General features: G+C 35.8%; 1 protein-coding gene across 1 annotated transcript in view; it reads left to right on the forward strand.

Moving 5' to 3' along the window:
* Positions 1-21218, forward strand: part of EMB1211 (MORN (Membrane Occupation and Recognition Nexus) repeat-containing protein) — a 79385-nt gene that overhangs the window by 12279 nt on the left and 45888 nt on the right. The window contains exons 3-4 of the mRNA XM_089802122.1: positions 6187-6279; positions 6424-6591. Of these exons, the coding sequence (XP_089658248.1) occupies positions 6187-6279; positions 6424-6591 (261 nt within the window). The remainder of the gene's footprint in view (positions 1-6186; positions 6280-6423; positions 6592-21218) is intronic.

Raw genomic sequence — 21218 nt, forward strand, 5'->3', positions numbered from 1 at the left:
AACCTATCCTAGGACCCTATAGGAGACCATGTGCCCTAGTTGCTCAAACTTAGCAACTTTTGACCCACTTGACAACATTTTGACTCTATGAGCGACTTTTGCCCGTACAAACAAATTAGGACAAGTTTGGATCCAAAGACCACTAGATTTTATTAGACTCACACAAAGACTCTTAACTAACCCTAAACAACATCTAAACCAAAACAAAACCAAAAAGGGAGGTGCTCCGCACTAGGGGGTTCTACTGCTTTCTCTACTTCTGTGATACACGTCATAAAAATTTAGTTAACCACGCCATACAACCCTTAACAAAACGACATTGTAGAACAACACAACCACACCATTACGAAAATGACAAGGTCTATGATGGAACACAAGATTTTATGTCAAATATTGGGCAGAAGCAATGTTTATTGCCATTGATCTCCTTAATTAGTCTCCGACACATTTTGCACCGAGGAAGCATGGACTCGCCAACTTATTAGCCATTTGAAATTTTTTGGCTCTTTAGCATATGTAGGGATCTCGGATGCTCAATGCTCCAAGTTGGATTCCAAAAGTTAGAATCTTGTGTTTACAGGATACAATGACAACCGTAAGGCTTATCAACTCACTGATTGTCTTCTTTAGTTGAGATCTTGTCTTTGATGAAGAACATGGACCGTTTCAACTTTCCTTGTATGAGTAGAATTCTGAGGATCAACCTTTGAAGGCTTCTGATTTGGGTCCTAGTCTTTCATTGGGTTCATCTGATGGGAGGGATGATGCAAATTCTCCATTTGGTGATGCACTACCTGACTTTCCTTTGGATGATGCTAATCTTCCACACGCAAATCCTCTTTCTCCTCCAACTCCATTTATTACTTCTTCATGTAATGTTGGGACATCTACTCTCGGCCTAAATGGTGGGTTAAGACTACCAGTGCTCTTTGTCTTGATGAGCTCATTGAGGGTAGATCTTCTAGAAATAAGGGCAAGTGACAAAATATAGTTAACTTTGCTCTCATGGTCAACCTTCATAATATATACGAGCCTCAGACATTCGAAGAGTCAAAAGAGATTCCAAAATGGGAACATGCTATGGATGTGAAATACTAGAATCTTATGAACAACAACACTTGGGTTCTCTCTGATCTCCCTCCAGGAAGAAGCCCATTAGTTACAAATGAGTTTATAAGGTCAAGATTATGCAGATGGTACCTTAGATAAGTAGAAGACCAGATTAGTTACTTAAGGATTCAAACCATAGGAGAGCATTGTCTATGATGGATTTTTGCTCGTACAATGAAGATGAGTACAATTCATCTTCCTTTCACCATTGCAACTCAGTTTGGATGGAGAGTCCATTAGATGGATGTTAAGAGTACCTTCCTCACCGGTGAGTTTCAAGTTGAAGTCTACATGACACAACTTATTGGTTTCAAGCTTCTTGGCCAAGACCACCAAGTGTGTTGACGCAAGAAAGCATTCTATGGACTCAAACATGCCCCTCGAGCATGCCATCAAGATTCATCAGTAATTTCGTAGCTCATGGTTTTCAGCATTGCCCTTCTAACAATAATCTGTATATCAAATGCTCTAGTGATAATATTCTTGACAACTCGGTCATTACTGGTAGTTCAACACATGATTTCAAAAATCAAATAAGACCTATGGAAAGATTTTGATATGACAGATTTGGGGCTTCTCCATTATTATTTAGGTGTTGAGGTATGGCAGATTGATGATAGCATCTTTATTTCACAGTCTAATAAATATGCCTTGAACATGCTTGACAGGTTTCAAGTGCAAGATTGTAAATCTGCTTCCATGCTTATGGAGAAGGTACTGAAGTTGTTAGCCAAGTCTGCTTCTCTTGTTGATGAAACCACTTACAAACAACTAGTAGACAATCTCATCTATCTCACTTCTAGTAGACCTGATCTCAGTTTTGTAGTGAGCTACATTTCACGCTGCATGAGAGCCCTCAGTGCTAATTGTTGGGTAGCAGTGAAGAGTGTGCTGTGTTATGTGAAGGGCACCTCTGATTATGGACTTCTTTACAGTAGGATTCATGATTCTAGACCTAGTGGGGTCACAAATTCAAATTGGATAGGTCTGGTTGATGATAAGATGTCAACCTCTGGATATGTGTTTAGTTTGCAATCTGGTGCAGTCACTAGGACTAATAAAATGTAGCATGCAATTTCACTTCTCTATAGAGGCAAAGTATTAAGAAGCTATGAAGGCAACTTGTGAGGTAGTTTGGCTTCATTGAATACTTGCGGATATGCATTTATCTCAAGAAAGTTCAACTCCCTTGCTCTTTGATAATCAGGGAATTCTCACACTTGCCAAGAATCTTGTGTTCCACAAAAGAACCAAACATGTTGATGTTCATTATCATTACATTCGGTAGTTGTTGGAAACCGAAAATTCTATTGCAGTGTGTTCCAACAACGAATTAGATTGCAAACACTCTCACCAAGCCTCTTGGTCTAGATAGGTTTATTAAATTCAGGGGAAAACTTGGCGTTGTTAATAGATTGATCATTAAGGGAGGGTATGAGAATATTATTATATTACTTTAATGGTCATCCATGTAATATTTGTAAATCTTTGTAGATAAGATTGTTTAATTTTACAAAGTAATTGGAAAATATTTGTTAATATGATAGATTGATCATTAAGGGAGGGTATGAGAATATTATTATATTACTTTAATGGTCATCTATGTAATATTTGTAAATCTTTGTAAATAAGATTGTTTAATTTTACAAAGTAATTGGAAAATATTTGCTTGATATTAACAAAGACCAACAGGTCAATTTATATAAGAGACTGAACAATGTTTCCTTAAGAAACAATTGTAAAGAATAGGAACATTCTATTCTAGAAACAGATTACTAAATATTATAAACATTCTAATATTTACAGAAGATTACAATAGATAACCATTAGATCCTAGATAAAATATGTTGTCGATTTTTGGATCAGCTGGCTCGAAAATTGAGGCACAAAAATCAAGGCACCTAGAAAAATTTGACAACAACCCAGTTGAGCTCTTAAAAATCCCATGAAGGATCTGGAATAAAAAAAATTCCGAACTCGAATATTAGGGTTTTGAACAAAAGCAGCCTTGCTGCAAACAACTACAAAAAATGGCAGAAATATACAGAAAAAATAGATGGATCTGGACAGAAATGGGTTGTTGAACCGAACTAGAAGTTAGCAGATTCAAATCTCTTAGAACAGAAACCCTAGTCAGATCATAGAGAGAGTTGGAAGCAAATATGCATGTAAATAATTTCAAAAATAAAAAAGAGATAATTTCAGCCAAGAAATTATAATTATTTTCGAAAAAATTTAGAGTTTTTGCTCTGATGCCATATTACGAAGTAATTGAAAAATATTTGTTTGATATTAACAGAGACCAAGAGGTCAATTTATACAAGAGACTGAACGATGCTTTCTTAAGAAACAATCATAAAGAATAGAAACATTCTATTCTAGAAACAAAAAACTAAATGTTAGAAACATTCTAATATTTACAGAAGATTACGATAGATAACCATTAGATATTAAACAAAGATGATAGATAGCAATTTCTTTTCAGTAATAAATGTAGAAAAAAATGAGACTTCACACGGTAATTACAACACATGAGACTCACAAAATGCACATTCAAGCAACATGCAACATGTTATGGTAAATCAATGTTGTTGTAGTTGTATCAAACAAAAGAGATGAAAGCTCCTTACATAGATTTACAGAGATGATGTTTCTAAAATAAACAATCGTGAACTAAAGATAGAAATAGAAACTATTAAATAAACTAAAGACTTACCTAAGATGACCATTAAAGAAACATTATAATATTCTAATACCTTCCCTTAATGGTCATTAATTGATGTCTTTTTGTTCACAAATTCTTCAAAACTCTTTGCTGCTGCAGAGACCCTCCTTAGACTTGCAAAATGTTAATGACCAACAAGCCAAAATTCACTCATAAAAGAACATAGAAGGGTGACCCCTTTTTTAAGAATGTTTGGCAACAAGAGACAAGAGCCTGCCACTAAGATGAGTCTACCACTAACCCTCCTAGAATTAGCAAAACATTTGACTAGAAATCATCACAAAATATCCAACCCGATGTTTGATAACGAAGTTGTTTTTCTCTAGAGCCAGAGACAAACACTGAGAATATCTAGCACGATTTTGAGAAAAAATCAACAAACCATCTAAACTTTACAGATGAGCATGATGCCCCACAACAAACCACAATAAGCCATGATTTCTGAGGAGAAAAATTGATGAAAAGCCAACACAAATTTTGAGGTGAAAAATTGATCAAAACCCAACATGATTTTTGAGGTGAAAAATCAATCAACACCAGACAATACAAAACTTCATTTTTTAAAGAAAAACAGTAAAACCCACTAGATAATTTTTGAGGAAAAAATTATCAATTCACAAAAGAATCCCACACAACTTTGCGGATTACAAAATGAAAAATTTTTCTAGGGAAAAAATTATCAAAACCCATCAGAAATTTTTAAGGGAAAAAATTATGAAAACCCATTAGAATTTTTAAGGGCGGCAAAACATGAGACTTCACATGGTAAACAAGCACATGCAAGCACAGTACATGCAACAAGCATGCAAGTACATGGAACCCTAAAAAAAGAGACTTTTGCTGCAACCAAGAAATCACGGGATTAAAACCCTTAACTAGGCTTTCGATCTCTAGTAAAAATCCTCGAAGACGAATCACAAAAGTTTCATAAAATATCTCTAATGATTTTTATTTCTAAAAAGCAAAAAGAAAATTTCTGAAAACATTTCAAATCAAAAGATGCTCAAATTTTTTCAAAAAAATCGGCCAAATTTTATGAAATCCCATCCACATGCTTTGATACCATGTTATGGTATATCAATGTTGTTGTAGTTGTATTAAATAAAGGAGATGAAAGCTCCTTATATAGATCTACAAAGACAATGTTTTTAAAAGAAACAATCACGAACTAAAGACGGAAATATAAACTACTAAATAAACTAAAGATTATCTAAAATGACCATTAAAGAAACATTATAATATTCTAATACAACAAACATGCAACTTTAAAAAATTGAAGACTTTTGCTCAAACTAGGAAATTATGTGATCAAAACCCTTGACCAAGCTCATGACTTTCAGCAAAAATCTCGAAGATAAATCACAAAATTTTCATAAAATACCTTGAACAATTTCTTATTTTAAAAATTTGGAAAACAAATTTTTGGAAAAAATAATAGATTAGAAGTTTGAATTTTTCTTAAAAAATTCCCACTGTGGTACTATGTTATGGTAAATTGATGTTATTGGATTAAACAGAGGAACATAAGTTCCTCATATAGATTTACAAAGATGTTGTTTCTAAAAAACACAAACATACCAAAGACAAAATAGGAAATTTTCCTAAACAAACTAAAGACGACTAGATAACCATTAAAGAAACATTTTGTTATCCTAATATATAAAACTCTATAGACTGCTCTCAAATGCAAAATCCAAGAATAGTAACATGAAAGGACCCTTCTACAAGTTACAAGGGAATTATTGTAGCCTGTGCTTCATTTGCATGAGAAATTGAAGAAGCCAGGTGTTTGCAGAAGTTCAGAGTAATACTCATTTCCGTGTTCTCTGCTTGTCTTATTTTGATTGTCACCAAAGGGTTTTAACTGCTAGACTGTTTGACACTGACAGTTTTGACTGCAGTTAAACCACTAGTATATGGAAGTCTTTAAATGTTATGAAGTTTCCATGGGTGTCTGGATCACCTAGGATTTTCCCCTTGAACTATTTCATAGCCACATTCTCTTGCAAATCAGGCTTTTGTGTCATTCCTTCCAAGGTGAGTCTTGTATGTGTGATGTATTTGGAAGGATCTATTAAGCAACTTAAATGAGATTGGTAATTCTCTAGACCAACACAACCTGATCCATTTCAGATTAACAGAAGTTGAACTTATACAAATTACACTCTTGATAAGCATCAATGCCACAGGTTTTTCTTGAGAACATTATGTTTTGTCATTTTCGAATAATATGTAGCAGAAGCTATTTTTGATGCTGGAACTACATTAATTAAGTAGGTATGTAGGTGTTGAAATTCTTATTTTTAAATGTCATGTTAATCCAATTTGATGTAAAAGTATTCCATATCTAGGTATGAAGGAGAGTGGCATCAGAATATGATGGAAGGTCATGGTGTGCTTGAGGTGGACATTCCTGATGAGGAACCGGCACCAGATGATTCAGAGTATGTAGATCAACAGTTGTCATACACTTCTTGAATGTAGTTTAGCAACTCCTATCATTTTTCCTATATTTCAGGTCTTTTTTATTTACCGACATAAAATATTAATGATCTGAGAATTGTGTATGCTCTCTGGTTTTCAATTAGACTTGTGGAAGAGATGCGAAAAGAAGGGAATATATTAAAGGCAGATTATATGAGCCCAGAAGATCGGGAATGGTTGATAAAGGATATAAATGATCGTAAGTTAAAAAGAGTACGAAGGGATGCAATTTATGATAATCCAGAATGGATTGACTATTTTGGAGATCTGCCGTAAGTTTCCATCTTTGCCAAACTCTTAGGTTTTTCATTGATTGTATTTTAAGCTATTTGTGCAATTATTATTGGCTTGTGTGGCTACTGTGGCACATTTTATATGTCATTTCTCTGATACCATTCATCAAACAGTTGTATTAGATTCCTTTCATGTACTTCAGAATTTTAGCTGTTCATCCTTAAGTCATCTATGCATTATACTTCAATTTATGGCAATGTTACTGAAAGTAGTCATATTCAAAATAGTGAAAGTATGAAAAAATAAACTTAATGGAAAGAGACCAATAAGTAAATTCAATTTGTGTAAGGAAAGCTCTTTTTAAAGCATTTCCTGAGATATCTTGCATATGCTGGGCCCGGTGAGATTCTTTCTTAGTTGCATATGTTAATTTTTTCTTAAGTCAAAGTTTGTGATGGCATATAATATCCCTCATAATATTTTTAAAAATAAATACCTACTCCAGAAACAGTTCCAAAATTTATCATCATTCCCTATATTTGTTTTATGTATTCACAAAATATACTCTGTGCAATTCATATTTTCTTTCCCAAAGCAGTAAATTATAGCCAGAATCATAGATGCATCTGTAATATGAACCTTTGACGTTTCTTTTCCGGAATAATACAGGGGCTTAATTTAGTAATCAGACCAATAAAATATAGGAACCAATGTGCATCTCATCAACAACGATCTTTAACAACCTCATCTCAATGTTCCCTAAGTGCTCTTTTAGGCCCTGTTTAGAATGTTGTCAAAGAAAATGTGGACATTTTCTCATTGATAAATGAACACTTGGTTTATGCTTGATTGGAACGCAATTGAAGCATTAGTCAAACCAAATGGCATGATTAGAAATTCATATTGCCCGTAGTGGAATTAGAAGTCTGTTTTATGAATGCCATCTCACATGCAATTTTGGTGATAATCCAATATGAGATCGAGGACCATCTATGAGAAGTAGATTGCGACATGTAGTTCGTCTATAAGTTTTACAATCATGGGGACCAGATTTTAATTTTTATTGTCTTATTAGTTCAAGCTTTGTAGTTGATGCACATTGTCATTTGTGCCATCACTTTTCATGAGGACTATAGAGGAACCAAAAGAATCTAAATTCAAATGGATGTCTACTTGATTAAAGTTTCTTAATTTCTCTTTTACTTACCTCCTTATGCGTTCAAGGGTGGTAGTACATAATGGTGATAATGAGCTTTGCTTCTTCCTTGAGCTCAAGAACATGATTAAACCCCTTGTTAGGGGTCTTCCTTGGAGGAATGTTGCTTAATACTTTGTTGTGAAAGTCCAAAATATTACGCAAGTTTGCAGATATGTCTTCTTGTTCTCGGGACAGGTGGGTAGGCATACTATGCACTACTTGGGCCAATCTTCTTGTCCATGGCTAAAAAATCTCTTTATCATCTTTGTGGATACAATCTTAAGTGGTCCATTAAGCACCCTTCAAAGAATTATTTCCTTCCCTTTTAATTGGAATCTCAAGTCCATGATTTGGGGATATCATGTGATCTTTTCCAGAGAATGCAACCATTAATTAGCTAAAACAATGTTTGTGTCTCCTATGCCAGCAATATTGAAGTCGTCCTTTGCATTATACTCTCCTAAAGCTAGGTTTAGCTGTGAGATCTTTTGAGTGCGTTGGATGAAAAAATCAAAAACTGCTTTAGACTAAAGCTGTCAAAGTCCTCCATTTTGAGACCTATTCATGTGAGTTTTATTCCATCACAACATTCAGAAATAGACACTCAATGTTTTAAAGTGTAACACCAAATGTTCAATTCTCTCTTGATATAAAGTTACTTCTTTTGCTAAGCCTGCAAACTAAGATCACAAGGCAACTTCTGTTAATGCAATAGGATCTCTGATAGAATGAACTGTATTTCTGGCTGTAATAGAATATGTAACTTGCTCTCAGACTTGTATATTGCAGATCTTTAATTCAGGACTGTGTTTGTTGCTTGGAGAATCTTCTTACTTGAATAATAATGTGAACTTGTTCTTCAATAATCTGCAAGATAAACAGATCGCTGGGACTGCATATATGACTTGGATTGATATATGTTTGTTCCCATTGATGCATTACAATATTTATATATGATGAGTCATGTTCTTGTAGGGGCATGACTCTACATGGCCAAGGGCCACATAGGGTCATGACCCTATGATGGCATAACTGCCTCTTAGCAGCACAACTTAACAACAATGTTAATATTGCTGGCAGTAATCACGCCCAATACTCATATAACAATCAATGTTTAAATCCCGATATGTATCGGTGATAGCAGTATGATAACAAGCAAGGCCCGATCAGAATTGGTGGTAGAGATATTAATTCTCACATATAAATATATCTATATATATGTATGCACACACACACGCATGTATATATGTTATCCTTTCTTTCGATAATCATACAATTAGATTCAAATGTCTAGAATTACTTTGACTGAAGCTATACTTCAACACTCCCTCTTAGCAAGGGAGAAGTAATAATTTCTCAAGAATACAAAATGTCTGTATACATACCACATTATTTGACTTTAACACTCTGAAAAGCGTATATTATGATCTCTAATTGTCCGAAACAATATCTAGAGTAATCATAATGCATTCGTTATCAATGATTTCCAGCATGACTAGAACAAATGTCATGATAACGGGCCTATCATTTGCAAGATCCTCATCTTATAAAGGATTACCTTTTGAATATAGATGTCCATGAAAGATCGTCACCTTTCATTACATATCTGATGCAACTAAACAACCATAGAAGCATAAGCACACATAAATCGAAAATTTAAATTCAATATTCAATATTACAATTTAATTATACCAAGTTTTCCTTTGAAGTATTACAACTTCACTTTAGCAAGAGGCTTGGTAAAAACATCCATTGTTTGCTCATCAGTACAAATGTACTCAAGTATGATAACCCCTCAATCCACCATATCTCTAATGTAGTGATAAGGAATTTCAATATGCTTAGAACAGTTGTGGAAAATTGGATTAGCTAAAAGCTTGATACAACTCTGATTGTCGCAATGAATCATAGTGGGCTTCAAAGGCCTTTTGAACAAATCAACTAGCAACTTTAGTAACCACACAGCTTCTCAGGCTCCCAAAGTTAAGGCAATTTGTTCTGCTTCAGTAGGGCTTAACACAACTGAGGATTGTTTTTTGTTGAACCAAGAAATCATCTCGGATCCAAGTCTAAAGCAGCATCTAGAAGTGCTTTTACGTTCAGTGGTGCTGCCTGCCCAATCAAAATCTAAATATCCATGAAGATTGATGTCTACTTGATCATATCTGATTCCCATGCCAATAGTGCCGTTTAGATATCTCAAGATGTATTTAGCTGCATGGAGATGTATCTTCTTTGGTGCACACATAAACTGACTTAAAGTGTTAGTAGCATGACATATATCAAGACGAGTATTCACCAAATACATTAAGGATCCAATAATCTACCTGTAGTAAGTAGGATCCGCAGATTCAATTTTGATCATATCATTCTTTAGCTTGTGTAGATTGACTTCCATAGTAGTAGCTGGTTTACATTCCATCATTCCAAATTTTGTCAAAATATCAACAGTATATTTTTCCTGGTTTAGAAAAATGTAGTTACTCTTTTGCCAGACTTCCAATCCTAGGAAGTAGTGAAGAAGACCTAAATCTTTCATATCAAACTTTGCTGTTAGTTCTTTTTTGCACTTCTTTATAAGATGTTCTTCACCTATTATCAACAAATCATCAACATATAATACAAGAATAATCATGTCATCACGCTCTATCTTGAAGTATAGGTTAGGATCAACTTCATTTTTAGAATACCCTAACTTTGTTAGATAATTGTCTATTCTTTCATACCATGCTCTGGGGGCCTGTTTAAGACCATAAAATGCTTTCTTTAATTTACACATGTGAGATTTTCTGTCATGAGTGTAGAACCCTTCTGGTTGCTCAATATAAACCTCTTCTTCAATTTCACCATTTTGGAATGCTGTTTTAACATCCATTTGATGAACTTTCCATCCTTTGGATGCTGCAATAGCCAAGATAGTCCTAATTGAAGTGTATCTAGCAACTGGAGCAAATGTTTCTTCATAGGCAATACCTTTTTCTGTGAGAAACTTCGTGCTACAAATCTGGCTTTTTTTTTCCAATGCTGCCATCAGGTGCATGCTTGATTTTGAATAGCCACTTAGAAGAGACAACTGATTTGTTTTTAGGTCTGGGTACAACATCCCATACGTCATTTATTAGTATAGAGTTATATTCTTCAATCATTGCTTCTTTCCAAGTTTTACTTGATAAGGCTTCAACATTTGAAGGTTCTGTTTTTATAAGTTTAGTTAATAATGCTACATAACATGATTGGTTTCTTGTTCCTTTACTTTCTCAAATTACTTCATTAGGTTCAACATCATTCTTTTCTATCATTTTCCTAGTCCAAAGTGGCCTCTTTTTATTATTAACATTTTTCAGTATCCTCAGGATTTGATGTAGTGGTAGAAGAAGGTTCAATATCATTCTCCTGCTCAATTTCTGCTGAGTGATTTTCATCTATTTTAGTGACAGGTTCCATAAGAGATTCATCACTGTTTTTAGAAAGATTGAAGGCAATATCTTCCTCAAATTTCACATCTTTACTAATCTCAATTGTTCTTTGACCCGGAACAAAAATCCTGTAGCCTTTGGTTGTTTCACTGTATCCAATGAGCATCCCCTTCTTTCTAGATGGTTCTAGTTTTGTTCTTTTCTCTTTAGGAATGTGAATATAAACATGACACCCAAATATTATTAGATGACTTAGATTTGGTTTGATACTTGTAAATACTTCTTCAGGGGTGGTGTTTTTTAATACTGAGTGTGGACATCTGTTTTGAATGTAAACTGTAGTGTTAGATGCTTTAGCCCAAAAAGAAGTATGAAGGTTTTGATCGTGTATCATTGCTTTGGCTGATTCAACAATGGATCTATTTGTATATTTTGCAACTCCATTCTGTTGAGGATTATATGTTACAAAAAACTCCCTCTTAATCCCAACAGTAATGTAAACATTTTTGAAAATTTTAGAGATGTATTCACCTCCATTGTTAGACCTTAGTATTTTAATTTTTGTCTTGACTAATTTTCAACTAAAGCTTTGAATTCCTTGAGTTTTGATAATACTTCAATTGATTCCTTTTGTTTTAGAAAGTAGATTCAAGTTCTTGTAGAATAGTCATCAATAAAATTTACATAATAGAGACACCTATTTAGAGAAGGTACAAAAATAGGACCACAAAGGTTAGTATGGATAAGCTCAAGAATAGTTTTTGATTTGTGAACACTTTTAAGAAATGATTGCTTAGTGTTTTTTCCTAGGGCACATCCTTTGCAAATGCTTAAGTGATTAGTCTTGAGACTAGGTAATCCTTTTACAATTTTTCCTATAGATGATAATGCACGATAGTGAAGGTGACCTAGCCTCCTATGCCAAATTTTGGAAGAATTTGAGGTTTCAAGACTTAGGACTAAATTTTGGTTATTACGAAGTTTTTATAGACTCCTGTCTCTAAACCCAATAGATATAGCTTTCTTTATGTTAGAGTTCTTTTGGCCAAGATAGAACTCTGTCCTCTTGAAAGGTAACTCTGAATCCTTGATCAGCAAGACCGGAGATAGAGACCAAATTTCTTTTTATACGAGGGATGTATAAAACATTTTAAAGTTGAAGGGTAATACCAGAATTTAGGTGGATTGAGCAAGACCCAATACCTATCATTGGATGAGTAGAATTTTCTCCAATAGTTACTTCTTCCGAGGAGTATTCAAAGAAGCTTTCGAATTTGTCTCTAAAACCTGTTATATGCTAAGATGCTCCACTATCTATAATCCATGTATTTTTGTTTGAATTTAATTCACTTGAAAGTGCTAGATAAAATGCCAAGTTTTCTTTTTCCTCTTTCTCATCTTTAACTTATGCTAAAGCTGCTTGAATTCTTTTCCATTTAGGGCAGAAGTTGTGTGAATGTCCAATTTTGTCACATTTAAAACATTTTACTTCTGACCAATCTTGTTTCTTATATGGTTTGTCAAAATCCTTCTTATAACGTTTGAATTTTCTTTTCTTGTTTGAATTTGCATGAAGGGCTTGAATTTCTCCCTCTTGAGTTATGCTTAATCCTCTTGAAACTAGTCTTGATTCTTCTTGTGTGCACTCATTTTTGAGTAATTCAAATTTGGGAAGTTCAAGTCGAGAGTTTAGAACTCTAATAAAGGTTTCCTAAGATAGAGGAAGACCTCTTAAAGTTATCATGCTAAGTTCTTTGTCATCAACTCGATTTTCAATTGCTGCAAGTTGATCTTTTAGTTCAGAAATTCTTAGAAAGTAAGATGTAATTGATTCCCCATTGTTCATTCATCTTTATATATAAAAGATCTTGCTTTAAAGTTAGCAGTCTACTAGTATTATTGATTTCAAAAGTATCCCTAATGGTAGAGAACATTTCAAATGCAATTTTGAGACTGGATATGGAAGGGAGAATATGCTCGTTTACAGAGTCTATAATGATTTTCATAGCTTTGTTATTGTGTCTTTTCCATGTCGTTTTATTTGGATCATTTTCAGGAATGGTTTTGTTTGATTCTATGTACTCTTCTATTTCCATTTCTCTTAATATTATCATGACTCTAATTTTCCATGATGAAAAGTTTGATGCTCCCTCAAGTCTATCCTCCAATCTTACGTGATTAACCATTTTTGAATTTAGAGAATAAATTTAATTTTATATATCTGAGATTTAGATTCAAAGTTCTGAATAACAGAGTTTCTTATTAGAATGGCTCTGATACCATGTTAATGCAATATGATCTCTAATAGAATGAACTGTATTTTTGACTGTAATAGAATATGTAACTTGCTCTCAGACTTGTATATTGCAGATCTTTAATTCAGGACTGTGTTCATTGCTTGGAGAATCTTCTCACTTGAATAATAATCTGAACTTGTTCTTCGATAATCTGCAAGATAAACAGATCACTGGGACTGCATATACGACTTGGATTCATATGTGTTTGTTCCCATTGATGCATTACAATATTTATATATGATGAGGAGTCATGTCCTCGTAGGGGCATGGCTCTACATGGCCAAGGGCCACGTAGGGTCATGACCCTATGGTGGCATAACTGCCTCTTAAGACAACTTTACAACAATGTTAATATTGGTGGCAGTAATCATGCCCAATACTCATATAACAATCAATGTTTAAATCCTGATATGAATCGGTGATAGCAGTATGATAACAAGCAAGGCCCGATCAGAATCGGTGGCAGAGATATTAATTCTCACACATAAATATATCTATATATATGTGTGTGTGTGCACACACACACACACACACACAGATATATATATGTTCTCCTTTCTTTCGGTAATCATAAGATCAGATTCAAATGTCCAGAAGTACTTTTGACTAAATCTATACTTCAACAACTTCAAGATTCATCTACTATGGATACTCGCACAGTGGAAATGATGTGATTTGCTGGATCATCAAGGGGACTTACTCTAGTTCACTCAAGACTTGTCAACCCAACTCTAATGATTTGGCTTTATACTATGCCATGAAAAATATAGTTTGATTTTCGATTCTAACTTAGACTTAATTTCTGCTGCTACTTTACCCCCAACAATGAATGCAAGTGAATATTGATGGACTTGGACTCTACTAGGTGCGATTTCGTGAGTGACTCCACCCACCTAGTGCAAGCTTCTATGGTAGATACTAAAGATCTTCAAATCAATATTTCACCTTTAGTCCCATCAAGTACATGCAAACTAAAGATTCCATATCAATTGGAGTAATAGGTTTTAATCATTGGCTTACCACACAAGGCAATTCTTACAATCCATAAGAAGCTAGTGGCTCGGATTTCTTCGAGTCTAACAAGTAACCATCCACAATCCCTTTCATCCACCTAAACTACTCTAACAACTTGAAATAAAAATCTGTTCTAAACGAGAGATGTACATAACCATGCAACAATGCAAACTTGATCACAACGATTCACCATGCAAGACACAACAATGAAAAGTAAAGCGAATTTTGCATTATATTGGCTACAATTCTCCAACATCCCCTACAAATGAGAGGGGGTGGGGTTTATATATGAGCCCCAATTACAATGAACGACCAAAATTGGTTTAAAATCAAGGGCTTAGATTAATCTATTACAAAAACCCTAATTAGGGCAACCAAACGTAGCCAATAGAAATGAAGCACCACACAATTTGAAAAAATTCAAAGGCTTGGGGACCAATAAGAAGCATAGAAACCAGCTAGTCATCTTACAAGTCATCATCCAAGATGTAGACTCCCTTCTTCTCCCTTCGAGCAAAATCAAGGAACTTAAGCAAAATTCTACTAAGTTCCTCCATGTCAATACTATGAAGTCCTCCTTGTTGCATCTCCTTATTTTCTAGCTGCTCCATGTGTGTGTCTAGTGTGACCTTTCCCCACTTGGATACTATTGAGGACTCTAGATAAAAGCCTTTGGATAGCCTCTTGACAAGCACCATCCTTGTTGCAAATCCCTTTGGCTTTACCATGACTGTACGATGCTCGAAGTTAGTAAGGGTTAAAGAAATAAACAAAATCATAAATTTCAGACTTCTCAAGCCTTGAATTAGTCCATGAATTCTGTACAAACTTAGTGATCCTATCCCTTGAAAGGCTGTAATTAAAATAGGCGTCTAGATAAGAAAACTAACACAAAGTTTATCAAACACTTAGCTTCAAAAAATAACAATATTAGTCTTGCATGCAAATCTGATTTTCTGAGGACAACTTGGATAAGTCTGAAGATTGGCTATTGATTTAGCCCTAACGACTTGTTAAATTTATCAAATATCATGTTTGTGGATCCACTAGTGAATGATAACCCCGTTGCTTATGCATTAAAACCGTGTTTGCCATCAAAGCCAACCTTGAAATGTCTGAAGGCATAACTTAAACTGCTTTTTTGTGAATTAATTCAAGCACTAAACTTAGCATTTTGATGCCTAATAGCCTTAGGATTACCAAGCAATGTCAAACTAATGAGCCGGGAATTCATTGTGAATTTTAAAGGAAATTGCCTATGTTGCTTAAATCTGCAGACCTGGGTCTGCAACTCAAGGTTTTCAGAGTTCAGAGTGTCTCAAACTGAGCCTCAGGATGCCACCATAAGGTCTGCAACAAGTTCAAATTGAATAGCCATCACAAAATAAACCCATATTTAGGTACAAAAATACCAATTTTCAGTCCTGGTCTTCAGACATTTGCATGTAGCAGCCTTGCCTTAAACTCCAAGTGACTGCAAATGGTTGGAAATGCTAGTTTTTGGTGTGGGGAATTATTTGTGAACAAGTTTGGAATGCTTTGGGGACTCGGTGGTTTTATATCAAATTTCTGAAAATCACCCCTGTTTGAGAATATTCAGACCTTAGGCCTGCAACATACTTCTATTTCAGACCGCTGTGGCCGCAAAATGGTGTTGATAATGATGGGAGAGGTCTCGAATAAGTTTTGGATTAGGATGCAAACAAAAGCAAACCCAAATATTGTTTTTGGAAAGAAAATTAGGTTTATAGATCCAACCCTTAGATTTTTTATTCATGGCAGTCGTCGGTAAATTCTATATTTTAGTCGACGGGTAGAATTGTATCCGAAATGGCGTGTGACGGTTGAGTCACCCCTTTGGAAAAGTATATGTACACCATCTGGAAGGGACTTTGAATCATCATTGTAACGAGCATAATCATATTGTAAGCATTGAAGTGCATATTGCATATATGAATAAAATATCTTTTCGGTGTTATGTCTTGCTATACTACATGCGATAAGTACCCTTTTACCTTGTACGGTAAACGTTTGGCGCCGGTGCCAATGGAACTTGGAACGAAGGAAGTGTTATGAAGATTAATGCTGAATCTGCTTAACAAGGATAGGAATAAGATAAAAGATAAGGATGAAATACGCACAGCACAGGATGTTTTAATTTTAGCACAATAGGCAGAGCGCAGAAAAAAGCTTCGGCAGATTATCGGTGGACACCGAGGGGGTGAAGGAGCACAGACGAAGGGATTGCATTCACCTAGTAGACCAAGGAGTGCGAGGAATTGCTAGAAGAGACTCGACAGTGATTGAATTTTGGTGGAAGAGACAAAGGATGAGTTCCTTAACTTGTACACGCCGAGGGTAGAGAATCCGAATGGAAGGGAAGTAACTCGCATGGCTCGAAGTACCGAAAGAGCACGAGTGTGGAGTGAACTCTTCGTTCCCAATACACCCGACTAACGGATGCAGGCTTTGGACTCAGTAGTCAAGGAGTTGGAGAGAGTAGTATCCTTCATGAAAGGAGGATGCCCGGCTACCTTTATAGTTTGTTTTGAGGAACGGGGTTGGCTGAGTGTGGGTCTGACTATAGAGATGCGACAGGATTGGGCCATGGCGCGAGATCCTGGTATGGAGAGCCAAGTAGAGGCTTTGACTCAGGAGATAGTGGAGATAGACAAGGAGGCATATTACACCCTTTGGAGGAGCCAGGTAGATCAGGTAGCAGCGGAGAGTGCTCGGGAGGAGTCAGTTGCCAAGTTAGCTGCAGAGAGGGCTCGGGAGGAGTCAGTTGCCAGGTTAGCTGCGGAGAGGGCATCTTGAGAATTCGAGAGGGCAGCCTTGTAGCCAGACAGAGTTAGCTACAAAAATTGGCAGCGGAGAAGGAATAGTTAGCAACAGAGAAGGAGTGAGTAGCAGATGAGAAGGAGAGAGAGTTAGGAGAGATTGCTGGGATGATGCAGTCAGCTTTGGAGCTTCAGATGGAGGCGGAAGCGGAATCGAAAGTTCGAAAGGAGCAAGTGTACAAGCTAAGGGCAAAGATGAACGAATTGAGGGTGCGGACCACCACTACGTAGGGACGCACCCCTCTGCTTAGTATTTATACATTGATGTAATTAGTTGTTTATTTTGAGTTTTGTTGTTTTGTTGTCCAGAGACGACTTTTCTGTTTGGGGGGGATGATGTTGTCGGTAAATTCTATATTGTAGCCGACAGGTAGAATTGTATGCAAAAGGGCGTGTGACGGTTGAGTCACCCCTTGAGGAAAATAAATTTACACCGTCTGGAAGGGACTTTGGATCATCATTGTAAGGAGCAGAATCATATTGCAAGCATTGAAGTGCATATTGCATATATGAATAAAGTATCTGTTCAGTGTTATATCTTGCTATACTACATCTGATAAGTATCCTTTTACCCTGTACGGTAAACAATAGTCTTACCACAGACTTTCACTATCCGGAAATGGTTTGAGATGATGAGCAATGGGTAGGAGAACACTCAACAAACAAGTTTGGACAGGTTGGGCACTTAGGTGATTTGTAGTAAATTCTTTGACAAAATTGTGACAATTTATGAAATTTTCAGATCTGGGCTTGCCTACCTGTGATTTGGCCCTCAAATGGCTTCCAAATTGATGTCTTAGGATGGGGGATTTGTTTAGAACATGTGCTTGGCAATTTGGACGCTTGGAAAAATAAAGTCATGGATTTCTAAAAAAATCACCAATCTCAGAAGTCTGCAGATTTGGACTGTAAAATCCTTGTCTTTGGCCTTCCAATGTTCTTCAATGTCTTAGAATACACTCTCTATAAGTCGGGATTCATGGTTAGATTAGTTTAGTAGCTAGGATGAAAATCTCATTTCTGGCACAATATTACTTCCATGGAGACCATTCTTAGGTTTGAGTCACACCCATGGCTTACCTCAGACTTATAGCAATGCTAGGCCTCCTTTCAATGATAGCCATCGTCCCTCTTCACCTAGACTCCAATCACCAATGATGGGTCGTGCTTCACCTTGATCACTTGCTCCAGATTTTCCAACCACTTAGCCTTTGCCTTTATAAACGTTATGATTTCTTCTCAGTTCATGGCCTTTCAAAGGGGCTTAGCGTGTTGATTTACCTCCCATAAGAAATGTGGGATAAAAGTTTTATACCCTTCTAGAGGATTCTTACTTTACTTTATTAATTCCCCTTTTACTTTATTTAATGATAAAAATGACCATAAAAGGGAAAAACGACCCAGCCCCCCAAAAAAGAAGAAGCTTAAGTCCACATTTCGCTCTGCATCACATCATCCATGGATCCGAAGGTCACATCCACACTCTAATTTCATCCATGCAAAGTGGGCAAATCAATTAAGGTTTGGATAGGGTTCATCTTCTACTTAATTTTTTTTTTGTTCTTGCTTTGCCAACACAAGGGGGAAAATCCATTCTCGTATGGACATTCTCAACACTGAAAAAATTTCCTTATTTTCCCTTGGAGGGGAAATCCACCCTAGTTTGGAGATTTCCAACTTAGAAAAACTTCCACCTTTCCACACTCTCCTTAAGGGAAAAATCACCTTAGCTAGGACAAATTTGACACTTAGAAAATTTTTAGGCTCCATACTCGCCACTTAGAGTAAAATGATCCTAGTCTGGACAATTTCCAGACTTTGAAAAAATTCATGTTCTGCTCTTGGTCTAAGGGGAAAAACAATCCATCTGGATTTTTCCCAGACTTTGAAAAATTTCGAGTTTTAGACTTCCTTCGAGAGAAAAATTACCCTAGTCTGGATATTAGAAAGTTTTCAAGCTCACACTCAGGGAAAAAGCACCTCTTGTCTAGATTTTTCAACCACTTAGAAAATTTTCAAGCCAAGATCCTCTACCTCTAAAGCGGTGGAAATTCATGGTATGCTTGGATTTTGACCTCCAACACTTAAATTGAAAATGCCAAAATCATAAGGGAAATTATGCATAGTCCAGATTTTGGTCAAAATATGAAGGGAAATATATGTATAGTCTGGATTTTGTTCAAAAGATGAAGGAAATTTCATGTATTAGCCAAAATATGAAGGGTAATTCATGTATAGTCCGGATTTTGTGTATATTTATAAAGAAAAGTTGATTTTCCTAAGGAATTTAGCTATTTTAATTGTGAAAATTATTTTTTATAACTTATGCATGGAATATGACTTTTATACTAAATCTTGGACAATTGACTACCAAAATCTAAAAAGACTTGGGATTTTACGTTCAACCCATTATAACATGACTTGACAGACTTTAAGTTTAATGTTCCCATTATAAAATCATGACTTGGACAATTGGCCTTTGTGTTAACCCCTTTGTTTTAAAGCTTTCAATTGCACAATGCAATGCCAGAACTTGCCAAACCTAACTACTACAAGTAAAAAGGGGGGTCCGCATTTGCAATAGGGTGATGGTGTGAAAAGGTCATGCCAAGACCTTGCCTAGCTACCAGACCTTCATGTATGTTATTGTGTGTGGAATAGGTATCAATGGACATCATGATTTTTATCCCTTTACATCTTCGATTCAAAAAAGATTGTAGCTTGGAGTACTTGATAGCTTAGCCAAAGAGGTTCTTAAATTTCCATCTTGATTTTTCTGTTTATCTTCTTCCTTCTTCTAACTTGTTCTTTGGCCTTGGTTCTTTTTCCCTAATTTGTGGTTTAATTTCTCCAATTGTGAATTTTTCGCCATAGACTACCTCACTATAGTGTACTTGCACTTCAGCTAGGAATCTATGTCTTGGTGACCAAAGTTTCTTGAAAAGTGAAGCATAGTCCATTTCTTCTCAATTTATTCATTGCATCCAATTCTTACTTTGAAAAGCTGCTGAACATTCTAGGATTTCTTTTTCTTGAGGGAAGGTCTTTTGATTGACTCTGTTCCTTGGCATAATCTTCTCTAGAGAAAAGGTCCTCTTGATATCCTCTTGGAGAGATGCTGGTTTGGGGGGATTTAACCAAACCTTTGAGAGATTTAGTAAATCCTTCAGAAGGAAATGAACTTTTATAGTTTGTGATACAAGTGACCTGTTTTTGGGTCTTGTTGTGAGGTTTTGACACTATCGTTCCATTGCAAATGGGGACCTCTCCCCCTCTTTTGCTGCTAATTTTAGATGGTAGAGTGAATTTGGTGACAATTTAGGATTTAGAAAGCCTTCATAGAACATAAAACTTGAAAATTTGGCAAAATTTGGCCAAGTGTAAACTTTGGCAATGTTTTGGTAAGTGCCAAAAAAAATTGGCCGAGTCTGGAAGTAAGTAATTAAAATAACTTTTTTGAGCCAAGGATGTATAAATTTGCCTAAGCTGGGTGAAGGAAGCACCTCTTAGTCATAAGTTTGGGTGAAGGAAGCACCTTTTCGTCCTAAGTTTGGGTGGAGAAAGCACTTCTTCATTGTAAGTTGGATAAATGAAGAGATAATTCAAGAAGGGGAAGGTGGGAGTCTTTGATTAATCACAAACATCCCTTCTATGTAGTTCGAATGGCCTTGAGAATGCTAAGGCATGGATCAAAGTTTGAAGCTAAGCCATATATCAAGTGGGCTTGGATCTCAACAAGGTGAGCCTAGATTAAAACATGAAGGCTCAAAATTCTAAGAATCAGCTCCTATAAGGTAATGTGTGGCCTTGGGCCCATGAGCAACACTTAGAAAGCTATATAAACAGCCCTTGGGTATAATGTGTGGGCCAGGTCTATGTAGACCAGGCCATAATTTGATG

This window comes from Cupressus sempervirens, chromosome 9 (genome assembly GCF_028749045.1).
Source record: "Cupressus sempervirens isolate cs-2001-9-10 chromosome 9, ASM2874904v1, whole genome shotgun sequence".
NCBI lineage: Eukaryota > Viridiplantae > Streptophyta > Pinopsida > Cupressales > Cupressaceae > Cupressus > Cupressus sempervirens.